A 24,183-nucleotide genomic window follows, 5' to 3' on the forward strand; every position below is an offset into this window, starting at 1 on the left:
TTATGATGTTAATATAAAAAAAACGATAAGTACGATTATTAATTGAAACTATCATAACCGTTATTTTTTCTTTGACTGACCGGGTATAATACGATAGTGATTTTGTATGTATGCACTTTTCTTTATACTTAAGTTCTTTTAAGATTGATTAACGATATGACCGCTCCTATAACGTTTATTTATAAGTCATATTTTATTTTCATTTATTTACTGCTTGTTCCTTACTAATTTGTCAGTCATACTTTATGATTATTTACTAATTGTTATTCATACTTTATGATTTTCATAAATTATAACACTTAGTAGAATTGAAATAATACTTGTAACATATCATAATTACCAATGTTATACTGTGGAACGCCCTGACGGGGCTTCATGTTGTAACATTATATATATACTTACTCGTAAGACATGACTGCAAGAGAAATAATAAAAAATAAGCTAGTAGCTTGAACCAGTACTGCTTGGTTCCGTGGCAACGTCACACTTGCCACACACTCACACAAAGTTCGTGACACATTTGTTTTTTTTTTTTTTTAAATTGGACTAAGGCTCTGTCAAGACCCTTGACCCGTCTGTTTGTGACCCTCGAGCTTATAGTTACAACTACGAGAGCTCTTCAGGCCCTGTTCGGACTGCATATTTATAGTTTTAACTGAGGACTGCGCTTTTAATGGTTTACTTCGGTTTGTGTCATAATTCATATGACAAATATTTATTAAAGCAATTTTACCCTAGTAGAATGTCTCCAGCGAATCCCCAAATTGGGAAAGGTTAGCTATCATCGGTTATCTTGGCATCCGATCGTAATTTTCGTCAGAAAGAAACGCAGTTAACAATTTAGCTTGCCATTCTCACCCACTAGGTGAGAATCTGAGCGTATCTTAGGTTTCAAGGCATCTAAAAGTTTCGAAAAAATATTTGAAAAGACTCATTTTTGCAATCGCCGGCTGCACGGGCACCGTCTGGCACGGCTGCCCAACTGCCAGCTGCGTGAGGTCCGGCTGGCGCGGCCGCCCGAGCAATGGCTGCGTGAGTGCCAGCCAGTGCGGCCACCCGAGCGCTGGCTGTGTGGGCGCCGGCTATCGCTGCTGCGCGAGCACCGGCTGCATGGGCGCCGGCTGGCACGGCTTGCCCCAACGTCGACTGCGTGGCCGGCGCGGCTGCGAGCGCCGGCTGTGTTGGCGCCGGCTGCAAGGGCGCCGGCTGGCGCGGCTGCGTGAGCGTCGGCTGCGTGAGCGCCGCCTGGCGCGGCTGCAAGCACCACCTGTGTGGGCGCCGGCTGCACGGGCGCCGCCTGGTGCGCCTGCCCGAGCGTCGACTGCGTGAGCACCGGCTGGCGCGGCTGCGAGCGCCGGTTGTGTGGACGCCGGCTACGAGCACCGGTTGTGTGGGCGCCGGCTGCCCGAGCGCCAGCTGCGTGAGCGCCGGCTGGCGCGGCTGCCCGAGCAACGGCTGCGTGAGCGCCGGCTGGCGCGGCCACCGAGATCCTGGAGCGTTTCGCCTCCTTCCGCGATGCCGCACCATCTCGGTGGACTGAGACGTAGACACCATCTTGTTCGGGAGGGTTCGCTGTAAGCCATACCAGATACGGGAGGCAATAAAAGTTCGAAAAAATATGAGGTTCTATGCATGTGGAACATATTAGTTTTATTCAATTATGAATTATAAATACAGATATTCATATTTTTCTGATCATTACGCGACTATATTCTCCTTGACTATCACCGTGAGGACGTACGAGTAAGTCACTCAGAGAAACTAATGAGAATTAATTTTAATGTTTATGCAATACCCACAAGAAGTCGATTATATCAAGGATTTGCCTTGATGATTCATCGATCTCCTGTTAGCATCGCCTTATCACTGCAGAAGAAAAACTTGAAACAAAAACGAATTTTATTTGTCATGTGACTAGCATCAATTTCAATTTCACAAAATATGGGTATTTTAAAAATAAATGACAAGTTTACGGTTCTTATTTGTTGGTAACTAGTATCACAAAATGAAATAATCACAAAATGTGTGTTTCATTTTATTTTATTTTGATAAAAAGAAATTTTAACGTTTAAATGTTGTATATCTTAGTGGATTTTGCGTTAATTCATCCCACTTCTGAAATGTTGGTGCTATCTCAGATCGCGCCAACAGATACCTACATTTTGTGATCTCAGGATTTTAATTTTATTATTATTAATAGTAGTGAAATAAAACATAACTTACTCATAATTAATGCTGTATTTCTTATACTTTACCACTTGTCTTTACAATTTGCCACTTTAACACTTCGACAATATTCCACTTCACACCTTCTCGATTGGAGTACAAAAATACACTGACTGAGCGGGCTGGCCCGACTCTCGAAGAAAACTCCAACTACTTCCGGACAATAATAATTGCCTTTGTCAATATACGTCTTGTCATGAAACGTATATTGACAAAGGTATAATGACATATTTAATAAGGTGTATTGACGTGGCTACACTTGTTTCATTACACAAAAGTTATATAAAAATAGTAATTTGGTCAGTGTTGCTGATAATAAACAGTATTTTAGCCAGTGTTGCTAACACCTGTACTAATTATTTTATTACAGTTAATGTTGTTTGCTTGTTTATTGAGGTTAAACCGTCCGAATACCTGCACATAAAGTTGGCTTATCTTCTAAATTACTTTGTCAAAACACTCATTAAACCTTTCAGGTGGGTTTAGCAGTAAAACAAACTGTTAAATACAATTAAAAATAACTAAGTTAACTAATAACTAAGAGTTTAAACGTTTTATGTTTCACAGACTTATTTTTTAAAGGTAGAATTTGATTTAAACCATTTTCCATCAGGTTGTTTCTACACATTATTACCCAACTACGAGAAAGCTAAAAGGAAGGGTTATGATTTTAGTAGTCTATTGTATGTAGGTTTGTATTTGTGTGTTCCACCGTAGCGCCTAAATTGTCGGGGTGATTTTGATGAATGAGGTGTCAATTGATTCATTGCCATGTTTTGTCTATGAAATAGACAGACTCCCCGTGCGAAGTCAGCGTGGCTCAACTAGTGTCAAAATATCATGGCACTCATAGGCTTAAAAAAATTGTAAGTCTATGATGGCACCATGATGATGGGGCTGGAAGGATAGGAACTCTTTATGTATCCATTATAACCCCGTCGTATCTGGGCTCGTTGGATTTCGCTGGATATTTTTTACTAAGGATAGTATTATTATTTATAACTACATTACGGTACGACATTCTACAAAATAACATAAAATTATTGTGAAAGTGCGATATAAATCTACGAATGTCTACAACACTCGTAGCACAGATACGCGCGTGTAGCAATTCTGACAACTAGGTTGTACATTATAAACTTGGTTTCAACGGTTTCAACTGTTTGTAGCTTCTGTAACATAAGCCTTGGATTACGGTATCAGCTACGAACAATGTCGTTAGATATTAGAGGTATTAAGTTGTATTTACAGTACTAGTGGTTTAAGAATAAAGTATTTTTGAAGCCAAGGGTCTGTTTGGCTTAGAGCTCGATGATAAAATGCACCTCATTGGCTGGGCAAGAATTTTAATACAATGCTTAACACCTGTTCATTTCAGTTACTAAAAAAAATCGGCGATTTACACGACAGGCAAACTAAAAATCACAATACGCTCGCAATTCCTACGCTCCGACTCAGGAAGTTTTGTGCGAATGAGTATAATATTTTAATTTGCCTTTATACACGTTTAATTAATCTAATAAAAGTATATTCCTGAAATTCTTCAATATCGTCTTCAATACAAAACAAAAAAGAAAAATCAAAATCGGTCCAGGCGTCTTTGACTAATCGGGGAACATACATAAAAAATAAAATAAAAAAAAGATTCCGACGAATTGAGAACCTTTTTGGAAGTCGGTTAAAAAAAGCGTGGATTTGACTCACTCCAACAATGCGCGGGATTGCAACTAAGTACTTAGGTATTATGCTAAAATAATTATTATAAATTTAATATTTGAAAAGAGCAACCGCCGAATTTCTTGCTTGTACTCCAAACCAAATTATTTTAACGATTTAAAAGCACTTGTAAAATTCTTCTTATTTTATTCTACCTTCGGTCCCACGACACCAAATCGCTTTTTTCAAAGGATGTATAAATTCCAAAGACTTAAAAATGGTAAATGGACCACTGTCTAAGTTATTCATTCACAATTTTGATCACGTTTCATAAAATTACTGACCTGGATCTAGTTTGTTAGCGTAGCCAATCAATTCAAGGCTAAATAAGGCTCAATCAATAATTTCAAGCAGGCAGACAGACAATATAATAGGTTTAGCCTAAGTGTTTAGCTTATCTAAGTAGGTACCATAGATGTTTAAGCTACTCTATGGCACTCTATGAAATTTTCGAAAATGCTTCCGTTGCGATAACTAAGATGACCCTAGACGTTCGTAATCGAAGCCTAAGCTGAAAAAATTAGTCATTTAAAACAGTAATCGGCTTTGCTCGGATTAAGAAAAAATCTTTTCTTGGTGTCTTATTATTTCATATTCTTTATTTTGCATTCCACTTGACATGAGACCCTATAAGGGTGTGCCAAAAAATATAGATATACATATAAATTGTTATTATTTTTACATATGTAGGTTACAGGTGACAGTTGAAAAAAACCCCGGTCGAGTGCGAGTCAGACTCGTGCACCGAGGGTTCCGTACTCGGGTATTTTTTCCGACATTTTGCACGATATATCAAAAACTATTATGCATAAAAAAAATTGTTTTATAATAGAATGTACAGGTAAAACCCTTTCATATAGTAAATACCCCACTTGGTATAGTTACCTTACTTTGAAAATTTAAACACATTTTAATTTTTTTTTAAATTTGCAAACCGTGAATTTGTGGTTACATACCACAAATTCACGGTTTGCATATTTATTCCTTTACTTGTGCCATAAGACCTACCTACCTGCCTTTCATGATTATAGGTCAACGGGAAGTAAGGTTTTCTTGACAGACACGACGGACGGACGGACGGACACACAGACAGATAGTCAGAAAACAAAGGGATCCTATAAGGGTTCCGTTTTTCCTTTTGACGGAACCCTAAAAATGGTCAGTGAGTTCTCAAAATGTATGCACTATATTGTCAGTTAGTAGGTTTCTCATTTTTTGTTTTTAATTTTTTTTTAAATCCTTTTGTTACCAAAAATACTGGATACATTTCTACTGTCAATAAAGCTAGGCTAATTCTTTGCGCAAAGTGAGCCATCCTTTCTGTCGCTTGACACAGCAATTTATTTTAATCTAGATACAAACAATACCGCGCACACTCCTGAAAAGAATGTCGTAATAAAAAAACTTTAATATCAATATTGGAAGAAACCACAACAAACCATCAGAAATATAATACTCCTGAAAGCGCACTAAGCCCCTAAAGGAAACAAAGCAACAATGCGCCAGCAAACTGAAACAAGAAAGAAAAAAGCAATTGGAAATAATATTTTTTAATCCGCATTGAAGCAATAACCAATTGGTTCTCTTGTAGGTAACCGACGAGATTTATACTTAATAAATGGTAGAGCAGCTACTGGGAGCATTTTTAATCCCCGACCCAAAAAGAGGGGTGTTATAAGTTTGACGTGTGTATTTGTGTATCTGTCTGTGGCATCGTAGCTCCTAAACTAATGAAACGATTTTAATTTAGTTTTTTGTTTGAAAGGTGGCTTGATCGAGAGTTTTCTTAACCAAGAAAATCGGTTCAGCCGTTTGAAAGTTATCAGCTCTTTTCTAGTTACTGTAACCTTCACTTATCGGGGGTGTTATAAATTTTTTATTTACACTTGTAATGATAAAGTTTTGATTTTATGCTTCAGGGCTACCTTACTTAGAATGTTACTTAGAATACCAATGCGGTGCCAATGTGGAGTCACAAACGATATGACGAGTATGCCTAGGTGGTTCGTGCGGCTAATTAGCACCGGCTCCAAAAAATGTTAATATGGAACTACATTAACTCTTGTATAAATAATATATTCGGTATTAAATTAAATTATTTTTTACTTTTTAGTGTTTGTTATTAAATTCGGTTTTTTTTTCTTGAATTCTTTTTTCAAGTTCTTTTGTACTATTACTAATTTACTAGCTAAGTTGCTTTTACAACAATTCTTCTCCAATTTTTCATAAAGCTAGGTAAGCTATTGAGGCTTATTATAAAACCGAACAGTTGCCAAATAGCCTCTTTCAGCTTTAATGTTTATTGTTTACGATTTTGTCTTATCTGTCACTATTATAACGTTGAAATATCTTTCCTTGTTACAGATAATGCTGAGCAGGAAACGACAAAAGAAACGGCGAGCGAAGCAGAGTGCTGTGAAATGACATACAAATATGTAACTTAAAGCGTTTGTGTTAAAGTTGAAAATGGCATGCCCGGCAGTCAAGTTTTCCAATAGGGATTTGTTTGTGGTAGTCTTGTTATTGTGCCAGACAATAGTTTGTGACAGCCAGTGTCCGAAGTTCGCGGAGAGACCTTTGGAGACGAGAGTTCAAGATGCTTCCATAGTTTTTAGGGCGGTGGTTGTACAGACACATTACCAGGTGCGTATTTTTATTTTTACTACTAAATCATCATCATGATCATCGGTGGTTCATTACTGAGCACGGATTTCCTCTCAGAATGAGAAGGGCTTAAGCCATAGTGTGACCCAGTACTTACGGATTGGCAGCCGCCACACAGCTTTAGAACATTGTTGAGAACTCTCTGGCATACAGACACATGTAAAGTGGAATGTTGAAGTACGTACTCGGGATCGAACCCCCGACTTCCCGAACAGAAGGACGACGACTTAACCTCTAGGCTATCGTTACTATCTAATTAGATAGTTATAAGTTTCAATCAGTTTACCCTGATTGGTTCTATGACAATCAAATCGGATTTTAATCTGAACCACTATTTGTGCCCTAAAATTAGGCGATTCTTCGCGGGTATTTACCTACTAACAATATGCAAAATTAAATAGATGATTGCTTTGTTTGTTTTGTATTGTTAGTTAAACAATATGATTTCAATTTAATTTGTTTTAGTTAACAATATAAAATAATTTTACTGTTACATTTACTACAATAATTTTAGTAGGTATTATAAATATAATTACATTTAGTTTCACGCTATCTGCATCGATGGCTATCGGGCATTTAAGAGGGGTCTCTCCGTCACTCGTTTCATACAAACGTAGTTCCAATTTCATTTGTATATTAAGCAACCAAAGTCCATGAAATTTTTGCCGACATATTCTAGAAACTAATATCTATGTCTGTGGTTTTCCAGATTTCTGTTAAAATATTTCAAAGTTGCGCGGTCTTAAAAATTTACATACAAATCTTTGAGCCCCTGAAATTTTAAAACTACATATTTTTAGAAAAATCTAAAACACTACAGACACAGATATTAGTTTCTAGAATATGTCTGCAAAATTTCATGGACTTTGGTTGCTTAATATTCAAATGAAATTGGAACTACGATTGTATGAAGCGAGTGACGGAGAGAGCTCTGTTAAAACATCGACACTACGAATAATACCGAAACCGAATCATAATCATTACGATATGAAAATCAAAACGAAATTTAATCATGATTCCAATGAATGCAAATGTAATCATAAGAAATTCGATTCAGCATTAAATTATTTCCAATGCTACCGCGGGAATACATTATTTTTAACTGAAAATGGAAATGAATGAATTATGTCAAATGGAGAAACAATGGAAAATAAAAATGGAAATAAAGTCGTCACATTAATATCGATCGATGAAAATCTTTAGATTAGCCTTAACAAGTAATAGACGACCAAAACTTCAAAAGTTGGCGTCTAGTTAAAATATTACATAGAGGTAAAGTTTGTGAGTTTGTTTGTAGACGATAATCTCTAGAATAATGGTCCGATTCTGAAAATTCTTGGCCAATTTACAGCTACTTTTATCCCCAGGTGCCACAGGCTATAAATTACATCATGCGGACAAAGTCATGGGCAAAAGCTAGTGATCATTATGAGTGTAGATTTGACTCGCTCCTACATGACTGGCTATTGAATTTTTGAAAAGAGAAATCGCCGAATTTCTTGCTGCTTCTTCTCGGTAGCAGAGACATTCCGAATTAAAGTTCTTTCGAATTTTTTACGTATCTTGACGATTTGAAAGCACTTTTTATAAGAAGTGTAAATTAAAAATTTATAACGCCCCCGACAAGTGAAGGTTACAGTAACTAGAAAAGAGCTGATAACTTTCAAATGGCTGAACCGATTTTCTTGGATTATAGCTAAGAACACTCTCGATCAAGCCACCTTTCAAACAAAAAAAAACTAAATTAAAATCGGTTCATTAGTTTAGGAGCTACGATGCCACAGACAGATACACAGATACACACGTCAAACTTATAACACCCCCCTTTTGGGTCGGGGGTAAAAAGTTTAATAAATTATCTTTTTTGTCCCATAATTCAGTTGTATTCCTTTTATATAAATCACAGTTATTACACCCTAATTAGATTTATTTGTATATTAGCTCCATAATGTATCAAATATCACAAACAACATGATTGCCCCTCAATATTAAACACCTTCGCAACACGAAACACGATCGCAACAACATTGCAATCAATACGCAATGTAATCACGAATGACTAATGCAAATGTAATCACAAGCGTTCAATTTGGCATTAAATCATTTTCTAATGATCGCGAATTTGTGTTGAATACTAAATTGTGTTGAATACTAATAAAAAAGCTGTGATAGCCTAGTGGTTAGAACGTCCGCCTCCTAATCGGAGGTCGGGGGCTCGATCCCGGGCACGCACCACTAACTTTTCAGTTATGTGCCTTTTAAGCAATTAATTAATATCACTTGCTTTAACGATGAAGGAAACATCGTGAGGAAACCTGCATGCCTGAGGGTTGTCCATGTTCTCAAAGGTGTGTGAAGTCTGCCAATCCGCATTGGGCCAGCGTGGCAGACTATGGCCTAAACCCTTCTCATTTGAGAGGAGACCCGTACTCAGTAGTGGGGCGGAAAATGGGTTGATCATGATGATGATGACTAAATTCAGTCGCACGAAACCATGAATACATTATTTTATTTCAAACCGATTTTGTAGGTACATAGAATAAACAAATACGAATATTTGTATATATTTTGCTATCTATTTTAGATAGATAATAGAGAGAAAATAGATAGAGAAATCTATCTATTTTTAACCCCCGACCCAAAAAGAGGGGTGTTATAAGTTTGACGTGTATATCTGTGTATCTCTGTATCTGTCTGTGGCATCGTAGCGCCTAAACGAATGAACCGATTTTATTTTAGTTTTTTTTATTTGAAAGGTGGGTTGATCGATCTTAGCTATAATCCAAAAAAAAAATGGCTCAGCCGTTTAAAAGTTATCAGCTCTTTTCTAGTTTTCTTGTAATTTTGTAACAGACCGTTAGGTTCATAATATTATGTCAATTGACAAATGTCTAGCTGTCAAGATCGACTTTGCCTAGATACATAATTATTTATTTGAAAATGATGTTTTGGAAAACTCAGATACTTTGTCGGGGGTGTTATAAATTTTTAATCTACACTTGTATATAGATGGAAAATAGATACATTTCTCCTGCATCAATAGTATTTCACTTCAATGTTTTTTCCCTACTTTCGTTTGGAAAATCAAGGCAACTTTTCTACATATCAAGAAACCTTCTCTTAGGTAATTTGAGAATACAATAAAACCTAATTCTATTTACATCGCTTGGCATCGCTTGGCGGTTTGGCTTTGCCGGTAGGGTAGTAACTAGCCATGGCTGAAGCCTCCCACCAAACCAGACCAGAACTTTAGAAATTACAAACCCCAAGTTCCGGGAATCGAACCCGGGACCTTCCAGTACCACTGTGCTAGGGAGGCCGTCTAATAAAATAGTAGAATAATAAAATAAAGTAGTAGAACTAAATAAAATAGTAGAAAATGTGTGATCAGCCTAACCGCTAGGCCATTAAAGCTTTGTTTAAACAGTAATAGCACATTAATAGCTCAATTAAACCGATAACGATGCTAAATGATTGGTCGATCATAATAATTGTAGACTCAACTTGTTTTGTCACGTAGAGGCGTTTAACACATTACTAGTAGTCGTTACCCTCTGAATGGCCAATCGTGATCGAAATAATAATATTAATATGCAATGAAAATCAAAACATTTGAATACGATACCAATTAATGCAAATGTAGTCAATATTATTCCATTATGCTCAAAAATGGTCAATATTTATATTATTTACTAGATGATGCCCGCAGCTTCGCCTGGGTGGATTGATCAGATCCCCTGCAGCATCAATATTGAGGAGTTGGTATCCAAAATTTTTATGGAACAATGTCGCAAAATTCCTCTATCGATTAAAAAAAAATTACGCAAATCGGTTCAGAAATCTCGGAGATATCAGTGCATAGGTAGAAAAACACAACTCCTCCATTTTTAAAGTCAGTTAAAAAAGTAGCCTATGATGTTACTCCTTGGTTAATCATCTACGTATCTGTGAAAGTCCCTTCAAAATAGGTTCAGCCATTCCGAAGATTAGCCCTTAGAAAATTAACACACTTTATGCTTACACAAATTTAATACAGGTTTATAAAACTTTCATTCAATTCAATTCCGTAAAATTGTAATTATTAATACATTTTACAATTTATAAGTTACGAATTGCCAACGTATACGTAAATATACGTTCGAAATCAAATATTTTACAAAGTTTAAACAGATAACGGATTGGAAATAACCTCTCATTTCCTCGGGCCGGATGTTTCCAGGCAATTTATCGTCGAGTTGCTCGTAGTTTTAACGTGGTAAGGTAAAGTTTGTTAACCTTTTTGACCTGGATAAATCGTTAATCAGTTCCATCGATTTAACGAGAGTTTGTCTATGAACGGAAGTTTGTAGTACCTATTCTAGCTTGAATTCAAGTAAATTGATACAGTGCCGGTTCGGGTTTCCTAGCTTTAGTTTTCCTTTACCAAATAGCGTACTTAACAGAGCTCTCTCCGTCACTTACTCCATACAATCGTAGTTCCCATTTCATTTGAATATTAAGCAACCAAAGTCCATGAAATTTTGCAGACATAGTCTAGAAACTAATATCTGTGTCTGTGGTGTTTTAGATTTTTCTAAAAATATGTAGTTTTAAAATTACAGGGGCTCAAAGATTTGTATTTTTCTTTAAAAAAAGGCCCAACTTTGTGCTCGTTTTTCTAGACAACGAAGCAATTTAATGAAATTTGGAAAAACCACAGACCTAGAAAATTTAATGAATATTATGTAGTAAAAAAATTATCGTTATATATTTTATATTGTTATAATTATGTGGGAACTACGAAAACCAGAAATTACACCCAGAAATCTTGAAAATTTCGTGCTGTCTCGATTTGCGCAAGCGGGGTGGTGAAGTGCGGGGGACGACACGTGAAACTGACAGAAACTGACAGTCTAAACACACGGGCCACATTTAGACTGCACCCAACTCCAAACTTGTCGATAGGTCTAACTAAATACACTGGTACATTTCAACTTGCGTTAGACGTATGCGTTACCTACTCAGACGTTGCCTGTAGATAAAAATATGTCTCATGTTTGCTGGCAATAGCGCATGCATCAAACCCTGCAAGTTGCAACTCTCTTGCAACCTATTCCTCACGCAATACGCACAGCTTTAATATTATATTTTTTGACAATGTATACTATATGTAATGCCATATCACAGGTCACTCTCTGATTTATTGCTAACAATTTACTTCCAAATGCAAAGAAATCTAAGTGTGTTGAATTCACACTGCCCAATACCAGGACCTTAAATGACATAAATTCATTGATAAATAATCATATGTTGAAAATAAAGGAGAACCCCGTGTTTCTCGGTATAATGTTAGATGCAAAGCTTCTATGGAACACCCACATATCAACACTTGATGGTAAACTCAGCTCTGCTGCTTACACTGTTAGAAAAATTCGACAGGTACTGACGTGGAAACTGCAAAAATTGTATATTTTGCTTATTTTCACTGTATTATGTCTTACGGACTCTTGCTATGAGATAAAGCGGTAGATATTGAGAAAAAAATGTATTACAGAAAAGGACAGGACGTGCAATTTATAATTTAAAACCGCGCGCTGCCATACAATAAAAATATAAGGAAATAAGTACCTTATCTATTATCTTATAGTAGCTTCTAAATATATTTACAACTAGCTAATGCCCGCAGCTTCGCTCGCGTGGATTTAGGTTTTTAAAAATCCCGATCCTTTCATTTCCCAGAACAAAAGTTGCCTCTCCGTAATAGCCCGTCCCCGGGATGCAACTTGTTTCTGTATCAAGTAAGAATATTTAAACGGATGATCCTTTTCAAATCCCGAGGGATCACCAGGATTTAGGAATGCAATTTCTTACAGCATCAGGGTTGAGGTCAACGACAAAGTGTTTACTTGGTATAGATACCTTCAATATCAATTAATAATCGACACTTTTTAAATCCCATTAGCTTTAGTAGTCAGGTCCCCTGCAACATCAGGGTTGAGGAGTTGGAATCCAAATTTTTTATTGAACAATGTCGCAAACTTTCTTTATCGATTAAAAAACTACCCAAAATTACGCAGTTAGGTTACCTGCCAAATTTCATGGTTTTGAGTCAACGGGCAGTACCCTAGAGGTTTTCTTGACACACACGACAGACAGAGATATAGACAACAAAGTGATCCTATGAGAGTTCCGTTTTTCGTTTTGAGGTACGAAACCCTAAAAAACGTAGGAACGGCATTCCGAACCAGTGGTAAATTTTTCTGACCATTCAAAAACACTTTGAAGTATACCTAAAAGTTTACAGGAATAAAAATTTATCATTGTATTCCATTCCATTTCATTCTATTCCATTCTGTTCAAAGATAAATAGATTATAAAAATATTTGTCATCGAAACAATAATTTACGATACATCAACCAATATCAATTTTACTGATGACAATCTGACTATTACCAAAGTGAACGACTACTATAATATCTATTATATACGACTAACATAATATGTATTATAAATTGTGTGCCGTTTGCATTCTCACTAGGTTCTCATTAAGTTTGTTTTATTTGGTTAAACTTTCTGGCATTTATATTGTTATGACGTTTAATTGGCAAACAGTCTGTTTATTGGCTGAAACTCAAAAATTCAGCCAATCACAACAAAGAAAATATTGTAATAATGATTGATGCAGCTTTCTGTAATTGAAAACAAAATATTTGACATTAACTTGAATGTGACAGTGTTTTCCGAATAGGGTTGCCAGAGGCCCCGTATTTTACTGGTTACCCCGTATTTCAGGATAGAGAAACCGGTAATTATGAAAATAAAATACGGGGCAAATAAAACTAAATATTTTTAGGGTTCCGTAACTCAAAAGCAAAAAGAACTCTTATAGGATCACTTCGTTGTCTATCAGTCTGTCTGTCTTTCCGTCTGTCCGTCTGTCCATCTGTCCTTCTATCCGTCTGTCATGTGTTCATGAACAAATATTAGTATTTTCAATTTTCAAAGTAAGATAACTACATATATCAGGTGGGTTATCATATGAAAGGGCTTTACCTGTTCATTCTAAAACAGATTTTTATTTATTTTTATGCATAATTTTTTTAATGCATAACAGTTTTTGATTTCTCGTGTAAAATGTCGAAAAAAATACCCGAATCGGAACCCTCGGTGCGTGAGTCTGACTCGCACTTGGCTGGCGAAACCGAACACTGACGTTATGTCCAGTAGAAAGAATATTTTCCTTTTGCGGCAATGCGTAGCCGAAACCCACTCGATATTGATCATGGTCGTAGTCAAGGCGGCGGGGCTTGGTTTGAGGATGTTAGCCTTTTTTTATACAAGTTAGCCCGTGACTTTAATCTTTTCTAGTGGTAAGTGATGATGCAGTTTAATTTTTTGGCCGTTAGGGCCATACTAACCATATAACTAGCCATGACCGAAGCCTCCCACCAGACCAGAAATTTAGAAATGGCGACTGCGCCTGGGAAGCCGTCAAAAACCTAAGCCTAAAATAATACTTACACTATTTCTTGCACTTGCTTACCAATTTTTTTTTGGAAATATATCCAACATTTCGCGCTCACTTCACTCGCGCTTTGAATTTGTATTACTTGGTGTAGGCCCCACAATTTCGTTTGCATGAATTTAGAGTTTTAAAAATTCCGTGGGGGATTTTCCGGACTAAAAAGCTTATGTCTGGGATGCAAGTTACCTCTGAATAGTAAGTACCAAAATTTTGGTAAAGAAGATGGGCCGTGAAAGGGTAACAAATAGATAGGCAAATAGATATACTGTCGTATTCGTAATATTAGTATGGATAGGGAGCGTTAAAAATAAAATCTTGCCATGGCTAAACTCGTTTCCCTTTCACTTTAATTCTTTCTGTATTGAACCAAAAACACTTACGCTCACTGCGCTCGCGCTTTTTTATTGTTGTATTTTATCTCACTGTCAAATTGAAAGGCGAAATTCCACTAACCAGGTAATTAGCCCATAAAGTTGAGCGAATGTTTTTTTCCTCATGACATGATTCAGTTCCGGCCCTGATAAAACCTCTCCCGAAATCGATTCCTGGCTACGGCCATAGTATTGATACTGTGAAGGTGGAATTACAAATTAAATGTAATTTTAAGTTAAAATGAAAAGATTGTATGCATGAAATGTATAACATTTTGCTTTACAAAACTAAGAGTTTTTAAAAGCTATTTAAATAAATAAATCTTTTATTTAAAACCACATTGCAAACACAGTTCACCAATCAAGACACGGCAACATACAGAGAAAAAATACAAAACTTACAAATAAACTGAAATATCTAAATAGGCTTTCCATGCATTTCAGAGAGAACCACCGCCTGTTTCTTCAAATACTTCAAATTTTCAAATTTCTTCAAATCTAAACCCCGTATTTTTGATGGTGGTAGCCTGTAAATCAAAAAGAGGCAGGTGGCAACCCTAGACTAGACCTAGACAGAATGAAAAATTGTTTTCATTACTCGGTATGCCTACTGCCATAGTGTGACAGAAAGTGTGACGGTAGTTGTGACCTCTGATTGGCCGACTCTCTTTCACTATTTGCTAAAATTGATGATTGCAACAACAATATTTTCTTTTATGTAATCGAAAACAGAACACGGACGTCAAACAGGTTGACTAATTGCAATCATTTCTGACCGGCTAACATTGTTCCGCTAGTGGCTCAAACTCATTGTCGCAGCAAGAACATGGTAAATTCAGCCAATCACAGCAATTTGAATTGGATATCACAAATGTACCGATCTAGGAACCGAGAATGCACGAACCAGGGCAGATAGAGATGAGAACAATAATATCATACGTAGGAAATCGACGGGGGATCGTTGACAATGATCCTCTTAATTGCGCAATTCTGCGAATAATCGTTTTGTGGAGAGAGAACTAAATCTATATCTAAAATCCATACTAATCTATATTAATGTTATAAATGCGAAAGTTTGTCTGTATGTCTGTCTGTCTGTCAGTCCGTCTGTCAGTTTCTGCAAATCTGTTTCCTGCAAGATATAGTCAAGTCAGTGGGTTCTTCAGTGGACCATTCAGATGATAATAATTATTGACATCACACTTCACACTAATCACACTATCACACTAATCACACTATCATATCACACTAATATTATAAAGGCGAAAGTTTGTGTGTATGTGTGTGTGTGTGTGTGTGTATCTTTGTTACTCCTTCACGCAAAACTACTGGACGGATTGGGCTGAAAATAATGGAGATAGATAATACCCTGGATTAGCACATAGGCTACTTTTTATCCCGGAAAATCAGAAAATTCCCACGGGATTTTAAGAAAACCTACATCCACGCGAACGAAGTCGCGGGCATCAGCTAGTATTCAATAAATGCAATGCATTAAGTTGAGCGGTCCCCTTAAGGAGCCACCACCTTGACTATGCATAATTTCCAGTGTAAGTCTTCCAAATTATACGTTTTTGAATCTAATTAACTTTCTGTGTTACTGTATTTTTGTTCTTTATCTGAGCAATGAATATAAGCATTCATTTATTTTTTCATACAAAATTTATGATGATTGAGTGATCTAATTAATACATTCGTACCTAAAGGTTTAGGTAAATTAAGCAAAAAAGTTAACTAATATCACTTAGCTTAAAAGACAAATGGGGAAAAAGTCTAACTTGAACAGTGATAAAACATCGGTGGGGCGCGGGTGGGGTTCTAAAATGTTTTATGGGAGGGTTCATTGGCTGCCATCTATTCCATCCTGTCATTTAGATAACATGTATTTTAACTATTTTAGAGATAAGTGTAAATTAAAAAATAACAACCCCGACAAGTGAAGGTTATAGTAACTAGAAAAGAGCTGATAACTTCCAAATGGCTGAACCGATTTTCTTGGATTATAGAACACTCTCGATCAAGCCACCTTTCAAACAAAAAAAACTAAATTAAAATCGGTTCATTAGTTTAAAAGCTACGATGCCACAGACAGATACACACTTTAAACTTATAATACTCCTCTTTTTCGGTCGGGGGTTAAATACTTATAAACTAAGTATATGGGTACCTTGTTTGTTACTTACAACTATTGGTTATCAACTATTTTTTATTTGGGAAGGCATTGACCCTTAAGATACAGGCTTTCCTAGTCTATGGGCCAGAACTCCATGAACATTATGGGTAGTACCTACCTATGCACCGAACCAAATTATTGATGAATATAATTAATATTCAATATGCAAAATATATTCATATTCAAATATACATTTTCTTATAGCTATCATATTTTTTAAGAAGGGGAGGGCACTAAGGAGTAGTGCGCTCCCCGCGGCATCCATACAAACGTAGTTTGTTTTTCATTTGAATATTAACCAAACTCAAAGAAATTTTGTAGACACTTTCTAGAAATTAATATTAGTGTGTTTTTGGTTTCCAGATTTCTCTAATTACTTACACATTTTTTTTCGTAGATACGTATATGACGTACTTATGTAAGTATATTATTTTTTAATAAGAAAGAGAAATAAGGTTTAAAAAAAAGATAATAATATAATTGTAATTAGTTAAAGCAACGACAATTATCTTGGGAGTAAAAATGGGGAAAAAGTGAGCACAAGCAGTTATAAAATGTCGGTATCTAAAATGTTTTATGCTAGGGTTCATTGGCCGCGGTTTATTCCGCCGTATCATTGGAATGACGTCACGTCTTCCATTAATTTTCCTGAAACAATTTTTTGCTACCTTTTGACTATTTTATTAACCCCCGACCCAAAAAGAGGGGTGTTATAAGTTTGACGTGTGTATCTGTGTATCTGTGTGACTGTGTATCTGTGTATCTGTGTATCTGTGTATCTGTGTATCTGTCTGTGGCATCGTAGCGCCTAAACGAATGAACCGATTTTAATTTACTTTTTTTTGTTTGAAAGGTGGCTTGATCGAGAGTGTTCTTAGCTATAATCCAAAAAAATTGGTTCAGCCGTTTAAAATTTATCAGCTATTTTCTAGTTTTCTTGTAGAAAAGAAGGTTAGATAACCCTTAGGTTCATAATATTCAAGTGTCAATTGACAAATGTCAAGTTGTCAAGATGGACGTTGCCTAGATATACATAATTATTTATTTGAAAATGATTTGTCGGGGGTGTTGAAAATTTTTAATTTACACTTGTTCTGTCTGAAGTCCGGGATGTGAATGAAATGAATATTTGAAGTGAATTGAAATATTATAAAGAGCTTTCATTTTTACCCGACTGCGGCAAAGCCGAAAGGAAGGGTTATGATTTTAGCACTCTACTGTTGGCATCGGCCAAAAGCTCAAACAACTCCATCAATATTTACAACTCATTTATTACTTTATCATTCTATCTTACAATCTTACTTCTCTTATCATTTATTAATAATAAAATAAATTAACATTTCGTCGAACATTTGCACTATAAAAAACATATTCCGTTCCATCTTGTCTTCCTACTCAAATGTCAACCCCGAATCGAACTTCGAATACATTTTATGACATTATAGTTTATATAATCGTTTATGCAATCCATTTCAAAGAGGTTTTACTAATGACATTAATTTTATATTATTAACTAACGTAAGTTATACAGACATACAATTCATACATCATGCGCCTCATAAGCTCTTAATTAATATTATTACACATAGAATTATATCACATATTAGTAATTAATCTCAATAATAAGCATACGACCCTAACACTATGTATGTATGTACGTATGTATGTTTGTATCCAGAATCTGTGTGTTCCACCGTAGGTACCGCCTAAACTACTGGGCCGATTTTGATGAATGTGTAATTGATTCGTTATAAAGGACTGGGTGACATAGGCTATATTTTATGCGAAAAAAGTTGACCTAACGGATGTTACACCAAAAGGGGGTATCCAAAAATTTTTTTTTGCTATTGTATCTATCGAGTGGGATGTCGAATGAAAGAGAAAAAAATTCTGAGTTCATGAATATAACTGTACTACAACATTAAAATATACCAAGCGATGGAAATCAATTTGACTCTAATATTTCAGCGTTTACTAAGACGATCGCAGTCGGGTTTTAGTTTTCAACTTTATTTAAACTTAGGTACTTAGGTACCTACCTAAGTTTAAATTTTTCATAGTATATGGTATAATTTTTCAAAGTTGTTCTGTTCTTTATAATTTTTCAAAGTTCAAATGCTTTAGTAGTGATTTAACTTGAAATAAAAGTCCCGTTCGTATCCTATCCTATCTTTTAAGCAAGTTGTAAACTTCATACAAACGTTCAGCCTTTCTCGAACCTATTTATAGCACCCTAGCTCCTAATTATCACCTCGAAAGTACTAATGACTAACATCAGCACACTTTTGATTACACCTTTAGGCATTAGGCATAAAGGCATTTGTGTCAGCGACTTTTTTGAAGTTCTGCCCAAATGTTTTCTGGTCCAGCAAAGATAGCGTCAACTGAAGAGTTAAGCTAATAAGGGTTACCAATCACCATTAAGCTATACTGTGCTATCAAAATAAATAAATAAGTATTTTATTTGAGACTAAAAGTCCAAATTATTACAGTAATTAGTAATTACAAAGTCAGTGTGTCGGGAGCAATAATTGCTTATAGTTATGTTAGTATAGTTAGTACTAAATAAATAAATAAAGTAGCCTACTATGGCAACTCTAGTCACCTGGTGGCCTCAGCTACCCAATGTTTCGTCATTGCTATGCTCTATCGCTTCTTTTTAACCCCCGACCCAAAAAGAGGGGTGTTATAAGTTTGACGTGTGTATCTATGTATCTGTCTGTGGCATCGTAGCTCCTAAACTAATGAACCGATTTTAATTTAGTTTTTTTTTATTTGAAAGGTGGCTTGATCGAGAGTGTTCTTAGCTATAATCCAAGAAAATCGGTTCAGCCGTTTGAAAGGTATCAGCTTTTTTCTAGTTACTGTAACCTTCGCTTGTCGGGGGTGTTATAAATTTTTGATTTACACTAGTAGATTATAATGAAGATACGAGTACAAACAAACCATGCTGCGCTGTGCTTGTACTGCTGTATACTTTGTTTAAAACATAGCAAGGATCACGTGCTGAATCGCTTGTCATCGCATTGCCCATCTCGCTCAATCTTCCGTCTATCTTGCTTGCACTTATGTGCATGCATGTCACGCTATCGCAGTCGCACATCGCGCAGCTCAATGTTGAAGTAGAAGAAACATAGCACCAAAAAGTAAGCTTAGCTGAGCACAGCATCAATCACACAGCACAGTACAGCTCAATGTTGATAGGTCACCCTAATGGTAATAGGCTGTTAAATTAGGTAAATAGGCTTTTATCTGCAAAAAACGCAATCTAGCTAGGCTCCAGTTGCTAAAAGAAAACTTTTTCTTATCCCAAAAAAACTTTTCCGATCAAATCTCTATGTAATTAACTACCATTTTCCTCTCTAGGGGTCTGTTCGGATATTTTTTTTGTCTAGATCGTCTTTTAACGTAACGTTGCCTACGTATTACATAATTAATCTAAGCCTTATTAGAAACCTTTGTTGCTCCTAAAAGTCCTTGACTTATTTTTTTACTAGCTGATGCCCCAGACTCCGTCCAAGTGGATTTAGGTTTTTCAAAATCCTGTGGGAACTCTTTGATTTTCCGGGATAAAAAGTAGCCTATGTGCTAATCCAGGATATTATCTATCTCCATTCCGAATTTCAACCAAATCCGTCCAGTGGTTTTTGCGTGAAGGAGAAACAAACATACACACACACAACACACAAATAATATTAGTGTGATCGCAAGTATCTAAGTCTGGTTGTGATCTCATGGTTAGTGACGACGCAGTCAAAATAGAAATGCACTATGGACGGGATATGGAAACTGATAGTAAACACAACGTATATTATTATTAGTATTTTTCTATGGATAAGGAGCCTAAATTCCTCAAAAGATGCCGTGCCTAAACTTTTCTTGCATGTCAGGGCCAGTATAGTTTGCCATCCCTAGAGATCCCCATCTAGAGAATGACCTAAGTTAAATCAAAAAGAAATAATTTTTGTGAAATAAGAAACCTTGTTTCAAGCAAAAAGAAAAATTATTCACGACAAGACAAATAACAGCAAACATTCCCAGAGACAAACGCATAAAGTTACCAACTCCTTTTTTACCAAATAACTTTGTACTGAACCCAAGCTCAATCATCCTAATAATATACATGATAAATCGCGTCTATCTCAACAGGCTAGCTTTGCCAAGACAATCTTCGTCCCCTTTTACTTAGATGATACTACATGATATTATCACAGTGTAAGACAAGTGTAAATTAAAAATTTATAACACCCCCGACGATCCAAAGTATCTGAGTTTTCCAAAACATCATTTTGAAATAAATAATTATGTATTTAGGCAACGTCCATCTTGACAGCTTGACATTTGTCTATTGACATAATATTATGAACCTTTAACGGTTATGTAACCTTCTTTTCTACAAGAAAACTAGAAAAGAGCTGATAACTCTTAAACGGCTGAACCAATTTTTTTAGATTATAGCTAAGAACACTCTCGATCAAGCCACCTTTCAAACAAAAAAAACTAAATTAAAATCGGTTCATTCGTTTAGGCGCTACGATGCCACAGACAGATACACAGATACACAGATACACAGATACACAGATACACAGATACACAGATACACAGACACACAGATACACAGATACACACGTCAAACTTATAACACCCCTCTTTTTGGGTCGGGGGTTAAAAAACCATACAGAAACGAAACCTCTTCGATATTCGCGGAAGAACCGGCATTACAGTCATATTACTTAGTAGGGTTGAAACTCTACTCATATTATGATCCAAATAATTAAATAAATATCGCTTTTAATTTCTTATAGTTTTTTTAAAATAATAATAATCGGAAATGACGTCCATTTTCAAATCCAAAATAACTTAAGTTTTCTTTGATTTACATGCATATCGTTTTCAATTTTTATTGGAATTACGAATATTCGAATCCAAGATGACCAAAATTCACAATCATAAAACTACAATTCCTTAATTAAAAAACAATGAGCGTTAGCCTTGATTCGTCATCGTCATCATCAGTCTGTGGACGTCCACTGTTGGAAATAGGCCTTCCCTAAAGAGCACCACCACACCCAACCTTCCTCATCCAGCCACTTCATATCATGCCAGCCGCTTTATATCGCCTTGATTATTACCAAATGTACACCATCACACTAATATTATAAAGGCGAAAGTTTGTATGTGTGTGAGTGTGTGTGTGTGTGTGTGTGTGTGTCTGTGTGTGTGTGTGTGTGTGTGTGTGTGTGTGTGTGGGTGCGTGTGTGTTTGTTACTCCTTCACGCAAAAACTACTGGACGGATTTGGCTGAAATTTGGAATGGAGATAGATAATATCCTGGAATAGCACATAGGCTACTTTTTATCTCGGAAAATCAAAGAGTTCCCACGGTATTTCAAAAAACCTAAATCCACGCGGGCGAAGTCGCGGGCATCGGCTAGTGACAAATAAAAATCATTAATATTTAAAGTTTGCGTCTGCTATTAGTGCAGTTCCTCACACGTCTCGCTCCTTGGCCTCCGCGCGATTGTTCTGTCTAGACCCCTCTATTGGTAGACTGTATGTTAGACAGACTGTGAAATTCCGGCACACCAGACAAATTGCCTCATTATTGTTTTTCATTTACGCGGGAATCCCCTTCGCAAAGTTTATAGCATCCGCTTTGGCAAATGGCTTGTCTTTGCCAAGGCGATGTTGTTCCTAATTTGTGGGATTGGCCCAACTTAAAGTTGTACCCCGGATAAAGCTTAGTGCACAGCAGAGGCCGGCTGCAAAATCCGCACACTATAACAAAGTTCTTTTAATTTGTACTAACATTACCAAAAAAAAAATTGCATGTAATCTTTCGTACAGTTCATCTTTTCATAATAAACAAATAACTAACTTATAAATAGGCACTTTAAGATACCTTGATAAAAAATGGTGGCCTTAAAACAGCTGTTCTGTTTGACGGCTATTATAATTTCGCTAATACTTTAAAAAACACCCTAAGATATAAGTAATTGTCATGGCTCAGGAACATCAACACCAACGGAACAGCCATAATACTTTACCGTGTTCAAAGGATTATTTCTTATTAGAATCTGACATTAATTGAATGACCACTTATCACGTTTTTCAGGAAATATCTCAGGTTACATTTTAATATTGGTAAATGCGTCATGATTGGCGCATACAGCGTTTTTGTCTCTAAATGTTATTTTCGCTGGAGCAATAACATAATGATAATGCAGTATGATATCCGGCAGTCTATTTTATGCCGAGTCGTGGAATATAACAGTGCGACAGTCTGCTGCATTTTAAATATTATTGTAGCTGAAGTCCTGTGGCATGCTACGGTTATGGTTCACCTCTAGTGTGTGACAAGCTTTAAGGGTAAGCTTTGAATAAACTAAGGCAGTTAAGGGTTAAATGGATTTCAGACCGTCAATGTTCTGTTTTCAGGAAAGTTTCATGTTATCTTAATGTCGATGAATTCGAGTGGTTACAGTCGTGAATTTGTAATACTGAGAACTGGGAAGTGGGAAGGAGTTAATGACGTAATTGGTTTTCAGCTTGTGTTTCATTTAAGTTATGATGTTTGAAATAGTTACCTTTAATTAATTTAATTTACCAGGATAATCTTTAGTTAGTCCACGTGGGCGAAGTTGCGGGCATAAGCTAATATAATATACAAACATAGACATAGTTCTAAATTATTTTAGGCATAACATTCTAGCTTTATACCACCCTAAATCGCGAAAGTGACCTATGAAGAGATCTCACCGCGATAACGATTTTCGGTCAGCTCATTTGTCAAAGGGTGGATCTGAACGCGAAGAGCCCATTTTTCTAACGCAGCTAAACTAAATAGATAGGTATAATATATAGCTTATTTATATTGTACCTACATCTTGACACTTCATGCTGTTAGAAACACACTAAAAAAAATTCTTGTTCGAATTTGCACGAATGACTTGAATAGGCTGGGCCCATAACCTGTTGAAAAAGTTAATGGAATCTAAGGTAATATCTAATCTTATAAAGGTATAGACACCTTACTTCAGCCTAAGATAAAGAGGCAGGCGAGTGACTTGCACAATAACATGGCGATCATTCTCATGATAATAATGGGGATTAATTGTTGAGATCTGAATAAGGATTGATTTCAGTATAGCTAACTCTACTCGCTAACTCTTTTGACTGGTTTTTCGCTTAAAAACTTACCCTCGATGCTCACTTAAAATATAGGTCAAGGCAGAAAAAACGAAATAATACCAAGCAACTTTTCATATAAATCCAACAAAATAAGAACTGACAAAGCCACAAAAGACGCTAAGCATGTGTGACAGTCCGAAGTATGTCCTTGCTACGTCACCATTATAACTTCTTTGTTACAAACGTCGTAACCCACAATACTTTTAGCAGACGATTTCGAACTTTAGGTTGCTCAGTTAGGGTTGATTTTTCTAAAGCTGAGGAGAATGTAATCGGTGTGGGTTTTGAAGCATTAATATTTCTCAGCATGTCTCCATTACTAGGGACGCGGCTGGGGA

General features: G+C 36.2%; 1 protein-coding gene across 3 annotated transcripts in view; it reads left to right on the plus strand.

The window, feature by feature from the left end:
• The window catches only part of LOC123870106, a 58,398-nt gene that overhangs the window by 18,846 nt on the left and 15,369 nt on the right, over positions 1 to 24,183 (plus strand). For all 3 annotated transcript variants that reach the window (XM_045913274.1, XM_045913273.1, XM_045913275.1), the window contains exon 2: positions 6,307 to 6,585. In XM_045913274.1, the coding sequence (XP_045769230.1) occupies positions 6,409 to 6,585 (177 nt within the window). In that variant the 5' untranslated portion in view covers positions 6,307 to 6,408. The remainder of the gene's footprint in view (positions 1 to 6,306; positions 6,586 to 24,183) is intronic.

This window comes from Maniola jurtina, chromosome 12 (genome assembly GCF_905333055.1).
Source record: "Maniola jurtina chromosome 12, ilManJurt1.1, whole genome shotgun sequence".
Lineage (NCBI taxonomy): Eukaryota > Metazoa > Arthropoda > Insecta > Lepidoptera > Nymphalidae > Maniola > Maniola jurtina.